Consider the following 5,984-nt stretch of genomic DNA (forward strand, 5'->3'; position numbering starts at 1 on the left):
GTCCTCCCTGCAAAGGGGAGTGGGTGGGGCAGAGGGCAAGTGCCAGGGGTGCACAAGGCTGGGCATTGGCTGGCCTGAGACATTGTCTGAGGAATGTCAGGCACCTGGAGGCCTTGCCCCAAGGACCCCAGGCCTCAGACCTCTGACCAGGGGGCAGCCAGCATCCAGTACCCCAACCCCTGCCCTGGGTCTGGTGTCCCCCCATCAGTGAGTCTTGGCTCTGCTTATAGCATCTGACACCAGAGGGGCCGAAAATAGTCCCTGGAGAAGGGGGAGGAGGGGGCTATTTAAAGGGCCTGGGAGGGGAGACGGAGTGAGGAGTGATCATGGCTACCTCAGAGCTGAGCTGCCAGGTGTCCGAGGAGAACTGTGAGCGCCAGGAGGCCTTCTGGGCCGAATGGAAGGATCTGATACTGTCCACACGGCCCGAGGAGGGGTGAGTGTGGGTCCGATAGAGCCCTGCCTCTGCTCCCCCAGAGCACCCTCACTAAGCCATGTGGGCTGGAGCAGGAAGCCCTGGAGAAATTTCTGGGGGTAGGGGCAGAAAGAACGCTCCATGGGGAGAGCAAAGGAGAACCACCTTTCCTGTGCCCAGGTCCCAGCAGCCCCAGGGCACTTCCCACCCAGCTTGTGCCCGGAGAGCAAGAGCTCCCAGGAGCTCACTGCCCCTCCCCTCTTCCCAGCTGCTCCCTGCATGAGGAGGACACCCAGAGACATGAGACCTACCACCAGCAAGGGCAGTGCCAGGCGCTGGTGCAGCACTCACCCTGGCTGGTGATGCGGATGGGCATCCTCGGCCGTGGGCTGCAGGAGTACCAGCTGCCCTACCAGCGGGTACTGCCACTGCCCATCTTCACCCCTGCCAAGATGGGCGCCACCAAGGAAGAGCGTGCGGACACCCCGATCCAGCTGCAGGAGCTGCTTGCGCTGGAGACAGCTCTGGGTGGCCAGTGTGTGGACCGCCAGGAGGTGGCTGAGATCACCAAGCAGCTGCCTCCCGTGGTGACCGTCAGCAAGCCTGGTCCCCTTCGTCGCTCCCTGTCCCGGTCCATGTCCCAGGAAGCGCAGAGAGGCTGAGGGGACTGTGACTTGGGCTCCGCTGTGCCCGCCCTGGGCTGGGCCCTTCCTGGCTAGGACTGTGGAAGGGAACTGCCGGCCATGGCTGCTTTGTAGTTTGCCCAGAGTTGGGGGCTAGGGGAGGAGGGAGCCAGAGGCCAGGATGCCTGAGCCTCCTGAGTTCCCAAAGGGCGAGTGGCAGAGACGGTGGGCACTAAGGGTGGAGAGCTGGGGCCAGCACAGCTGAGGACCCTCAGCCCCAGGAGGAAGGACAAAAGGTACTGGTGAGGGCAAGAGGTGCCTGGGAGGAGTGGCCCTGATCCAGGAAAAATGCCGGGAATCTGGAACACTCTAGGCAGAAGCTGGGAGGGAGGGGGAGGTGAAGAGGGCAGAGGCAAGGATGGTGGGGCCCCCAGCACCTTAGTGCCGCAATAAACGCTCAGTCATGTTCCAAAGTCGTATCTCTCCTTGTGGTTGTGGGGCTGGCCCATGGGTGTCCCCCCAGTGCCCTTTTCTGGGTCCAGGCCCTGCATCTGAGCTAAATATGGCAGAGCTAATGGGTACACCCCATACTTGGGGTGGAGGGGCCGGAACGGAGCTGTAAACAGGGTGCTGTCTCCAGTCTCCTTTCCGTACCCTGCCCAGTCCTGGCTTCTGTGTCCAGCCCCCTGGCACTGGGTGGTACCCAGCAAGCCAGCTGGCATCCAGGATTTGTTTCAATGATGTCTCATGGAGAATATGAAGGGGTTGGCACCAGGACTGTCCTTGGCTTTGCCTCAGGGTGTGAACAGGGTCAGTGACCTCAAGGCTAACCTGCCTCTCAGTTCTGAATCCAGACAGAATCAATCCTTGGCAGTCTCGCTCCACCCTCCCTGCTCTGGAAGCCAGGGAAGGTTGGAGGTGCTAGGGGGTCAGGTTCCTCTCTGTGACCCCTGCAGCTGTTGTGGTGACTCATGTTCCAACCTGGCTGCCTCTCCCCAGGAGACTTTCTCCTGGGGACAGGCGGGTGGGGAGGGCACAGAGGAGGCCTGAATCAAGCAGGGCCAGGAACCCACCGTGGTAGGAGCTGGGCTGGTTGCCTACCCAGGGCAGAAGGGCCCCAGACTCATCCAGAGGGGAAGGAAGGGGTCTTCAGGGAGGCTAGGGAGATGCAGAATTGGCTTCCCATCAGGGGATAGGTGGGGAGACGGTGGCCTTTTGACAGCCAGGACCTAGGGCACCGGAACAGAACCTGCAGGCCTGTCCTGGCCGCTGCTTCGGAGCTGAGCTGGAGTGTGGGCCGCGAGAGGAGAGGGGTCAGAGCACAAGCTGCAAGCCGGTCCTGCCCATCAATGTGCACCAGCCCCAGTCCCAGGATCCGCAGGACCCCAAATCTGCTGGGCCCCAAGGCCTGGACTGCGCCCCCTGGTGGCCCTGGCGGCCCTCAGGGAAAGTGCCCCACGCCACGCCCCCCTCACGCCCTCCTTCTGCCCTCACCTGGGTCCCGCGCCCCCGACGTGGCGAGGACAACCCGAACCCGAACCTTCCGTCCTCAGCAGCCCCCAGATAAGCGACTGGGAGCCCGCGAGGCCCGCAGGGGAAGCCTGGCTGTCCGATGGCAGGCGCGATAGGGAGGCCAGGCTGTTCCGCCCGCTAAGTGCATTAGCGCCGCTCGCGTCCCCTATCGCGCCTGCCATCGGACAGGCGATGCTGCGCCCGGCTCTGGGCCCCCGGAGCCACCACAGCGGAGGCCGGAACGGACTGTCCTTTGTGGGGCGGGGTGGGGATGGGGGCCGCTGGAGGGCCGGATGGCTTAGGAAAGGACGAGAGAGGCCTGGAGGAGGGAAGGAGAAGGGAAGTTGGGTGGCAGTTATAAGAGAAGTTATAAGTTGGGTGCTGGGACGGATGTCCGGGACGGAGGGGAGCCTGGCGGGGTCTGGGGCCTCCTGTGGGAGGGAGGGCGCTGCGAGGGAGAAACTGGGGAAAGGGGCGAATTCCCCAGTCTTCACCTCGAATCAGGAAAGAGAAGGGGCGGGCTGCCGGGCAGAAGGGGTGAATGGCTGCGGGGAGCTGGAGAAGAGGGACAGGAGGGGCCGGGCTGCGGGGATGGGGGTCTAAAAATTGTGGGGGTGAGGAACTGAGAGTGGGGGGCGGCACAGAGGCGGGACTCGGACCGGCGCAGGCGAGGCGGAGGGCGAGCGCTGTGGGAGCAAGTGCGGGGCGGGGCGGGGCGGGGCGGGAGCCGATTGCAGCTGCAGCCGCCCCCCTCACCTCCGGTGCGTCTGCCGCCCGGACACTAAGGGAGATGGATGGATGGGCTGGGGAGGATGCGGCGCGCGTAGCCCCGGGCGGCTCTGGTTCAGCTGCCGCCCCCACAGCGGACGGATCGGGGCGGGGGTCGGGCGGTAGAAAAAGGGGCCGCGAGACGAGCGTGGCATCGGGCGGGCCGCAGCGGCAGCATGAGCGGCGCAGACCCTGACTCGGCCCCGGGCCGGGCGGCGGTGGCCTCGGCCTACCAGCGCTTCGAGCCCCGCGCCTACCTCCGCAACAACTACGCGCCCCCTCGCGGGGACCTGAGCAGCCCCGACGGCGTCGGGCCGTGGAAGCTGCGCTGCTTGGCGCAGACTTTCGCCACAGGTGGGCGGGGGAAACTGAGGCAAGAGGGACAAGAGGTCGTCAGGGAGTGAAAGCAGGCGCGGGGAGACAGAAAGGAGACAGACCGCGCGCCCGCCAGATGAGGACCAAGAAGCAGAGATAGCTGAGAGGTGCAAATAGAAGAGAAAAAGGAGCAACAGCCCTTAGGAGAGGGGCCGAGGAAAGGAAGAGGCGAGAGGGAGCCGAGAGGACTCAGAATTGAGAGCTAAGATTGGGGATGCAGAGGAGGAAATGGAGGCAGAGATGTTCGGCCAGGAGCGAGAAACCGCCAGGATTTCCCCACTAAGCCTGGCTGGTAGGTATAGTTTTGTTTTTTTGAGATGGAGTTTCACTCTTGTTGTCCAGGCTGGGGTGCAATGGGCGATCTCGGATCCTTGCAACCTCTACCTCCTGGGTTCAAGCAATTCTCCTACCTCAGCCTCCCAAGTAGCTGGGATTACAGGCATGCACCACCAAGGCCGGCTAATTTTGTGTTTTTTTTAGTAGACACGGGGATTCACCATGTTGGTCAGGCTGGTCTGGAACTCCTGACCTCGTCATCCACCTGCCTTGGCCTCCCAAAGGGCTGGGATTACAGGCGTGAGCCACCGTGCCCGGCTGGTACCTGAGTCTCAGAGCGGTGAAGTTCCCTTCCCAAGGGAAGTCAGTCCATGTTGGAGCTGGGTTCAGTCTAACTCTGGGGCTAATACTTTTTCCAGATGGAGACACACTTGCAGCGGAGAAGGAAGAACTGGAGAGAGGCAGGGAGATGCAGGGGAGGGAGGATTGAGGAGGCAGGGGCTGCCTGGGCCGGCCTGGCACCAGGACCCTCTTTCTCTGCCCTGCCCAGGTGAGGTATCCGGACGCACCCTCATCGACATTGGTTCAGGCCCCACTGTGTACCAGCTGCTCAGCGCCTGCAGCCACTTTGAAGACATCACCATGACAGATTTCCTGGAGGTCAACCGCCAGGAGCTGGGGCGCTGGTTGCGGGAGGAACCGGGGGCCTTCAACTGGAGCGTGTACAGCCAGCATGCCTGCCTCATTGAGGGCAAGGGGTAAGGACTGGGGGGGTGAGGGCTGGGCAGGGGGGCTTCCCATAGAGTGGCTGTGGCTGGTGGGGGCAACAAAGGCCTGAGCACAGAACAGTCTTGAGCCCTGCCTTGTGCCCCCTGTACAGGGAATCCTGGCAAGAGAAGGAGCGCCAACTGCGAGCCAGGGTGAAGCGAGTCCTGCCCATTGATGTGCACCAGCTCCAGCCCCTAGGTGCTGGGAGCCCAGCACCCCTGCCTGCCGATGCCCTGGTCTCTGCCTTCTGCTTGGAGGCTGTAAGCCCAGATCTTGCCAGCTTCCAGCGGGCCCTGGACCACATCACCACACTGCTGAGGCCTGGAGGGCACCTCCTCCTCATTGGGGCCCTGGAGGAGTCGTGGTATCTAGCTGGGGAGGCCAGGCTGACGGTGGTGCCAGTGTCTGAGGAGGAGGTGAGAGAGGCCCTGGTGCGTAGCGGCTACGAGGTCCGGGACCTCCGTACCTACAGCATGCCTGCCCGCCTTCAGACAGGTGTAGACGACGTCAAGGGCATCTTTTTCGCCTGGGCTCAGAAGAAGGTAGGGCTGTGAGGGCCCAGCGTACCCTGTGGCCCCCACCTGGATGCCCTGCTCTTTGAGGTGGCACCTAATAAAGAAATAATGGCCTGCCACTGTGCTCAGTGCTATCTCTGCCTCTCTTGGGAGGCAACAAGGGCCCAGAGATCTGAGTGTCGGGGTGGGGGAAGACACTCACCGTAGGCTTTTTTTCCAGAAGCTTCCTTGAGGGTAGCATTCTGTACCATACATTCTTCCCAAACTAAGGAAGGCCAAGGTCAAGGGGAGCTCCAGGCACGTGTGACATGCCATTCTGCCCATGACATCATTCATTCCTGCATTCAGCAGCAGGTCCTGCTAGTCTGTTTCCAGGTGAAGCTCAGAGAGGTGAAGTAACAAACAGTGCAGCCTGGTTCAGACCAGAACAGGGGAGACTGGGATCATGAGGAGATGGAAGTAGCACCTGCAAGGTGATAGGGGTATTAAGATTGAAGCACAAAGGCCCAGGGAAGCCAAAGGGCAAGAGCCGGCTCCGGCTGCCTCTCACAACCAGACTTGAGCTTTGCCCAGCTCTGCTCTGGGGCCTGCCATTCCCTATGCCCATGTGCCCAGGCATAGACCCCACCTCTGTCTACTGCCTCCAGCCAGCTATGGGGCCTTCCCTGCCCCCACAACTGTCTTCTGCCCTCCAGCCCACCCTATTCACACAAATGAGCTGAACAAGGCAGG

General features: G+C 62.4%; 2 protein-coding genes across 4 annotated transcripts; both read left to right on the forward strand.

Moving 5' to 3' along the window:
• The first annotated feature begins 315 nt into the window (after positions 1-315).
• TCAP (titin-cap) lies at positions 316-1,511 on the forward strand. The gene is made up of 2 exons (XM_035301456.3): positions 316-436; positions 684-1,511. The coding sequence occupies exons 1-2, from the start codon at positions 327-329 to the stop codon at positions 1,075-1,077; spliced, it is 504 nt and encodes a 167-aa protein (XP_035157347.1). The 5' UTR covers positions 316-326; the 3' UTR covers positions 1,078-1,511.
• A 348-nt stretch (positions 1,512-1,859) lies between these two features.
• On the forward strand, positions 1,860-5,371 carry PNMT (phenylethanolamine N-methyltransferase). 3 transcript variants are annotated; one of them, XM_035301454.3, is made up of 3 exons: positions 1,860-2,115; positions 4,520-4,727; positions 4,850-5,371. In XM_035301454.3, exons 1-3 carry the CDS (start codon positions 2,010-2,012, stop codon positions 5,289-5,291), a joined length of 756 nt encoding a protein of 251 aa, XP_035157345.1. In that variant the 5' UTR covers positions 1,860-2,009; the 3' UTR covers positions 5,292-5,371. The 3 variants fall into 3 exon arrangements, with proteins under 3 accessions (XP_035157345.1, XP_017828615.2, XP_035157346.1); XM_017973126.5 differs by lacking the exon at positions 1,860-2,115 and adding an exon at positions 3,472-3,672; XM_035301455.3 differs by lacking the exon at positions 1,860-2,115 and adding an exon at positions 3,790-3,985.
• Positions 5,372-5,984: the final 613 nt, after the last annotated feature.

Source organism: Callithrix jacchus, chromosome 5 (genome assembly GCF_049354715.1).
Source record: "Callithrix jacchus isolate 240 chromosome 5, calJac240_pri, whole genome shotgun sequence".
Lineage (NCBI taxonomy): Eukaryota > Metazoa > Chordata > Mammalia > Primates > Cebidae > Callithrix > Callithrix jacchus.

Bases quoted from the DNA above. Each gene is read 5' to 3' on its own strand.
- PNMT (XM_017973126.5), top strand. From the start codon at position 3,495: ATGAGCGGCGCAGACCCTGACTCGGCCCCGGGCCGGGCGGCGGTGGCC. The intron at 3,673-4,519 runs GTGGGCGGGGGA...TGCCCTGCCCAG, and splicing joins GGCGCAGACTTTCGCCACAG to GTGAGGTATCCGGACGCACC. The intron at 4,728-4,849 runs GTAAGGACTGGG...CCCCCTGTACAG, and splicing joins TGCCTCATTGAGGGCAAGGG to GGAATCCTGGCAAGAGAAGG.
- TCAP (XM_035301456.3), top strand. From the start codon at position 327: ATGGCTACCTCAGAGCTGAGCTGCCAGGTGTCCGAGGAGAACTGTGAG. The intron at 437-683 runs GTGAGTGTGGGT...CCCTCTTCCCAG, and splicing joins TCCACACGGCCCGAGGAGGG to CTGCTCCCTGCATGAGGAGG.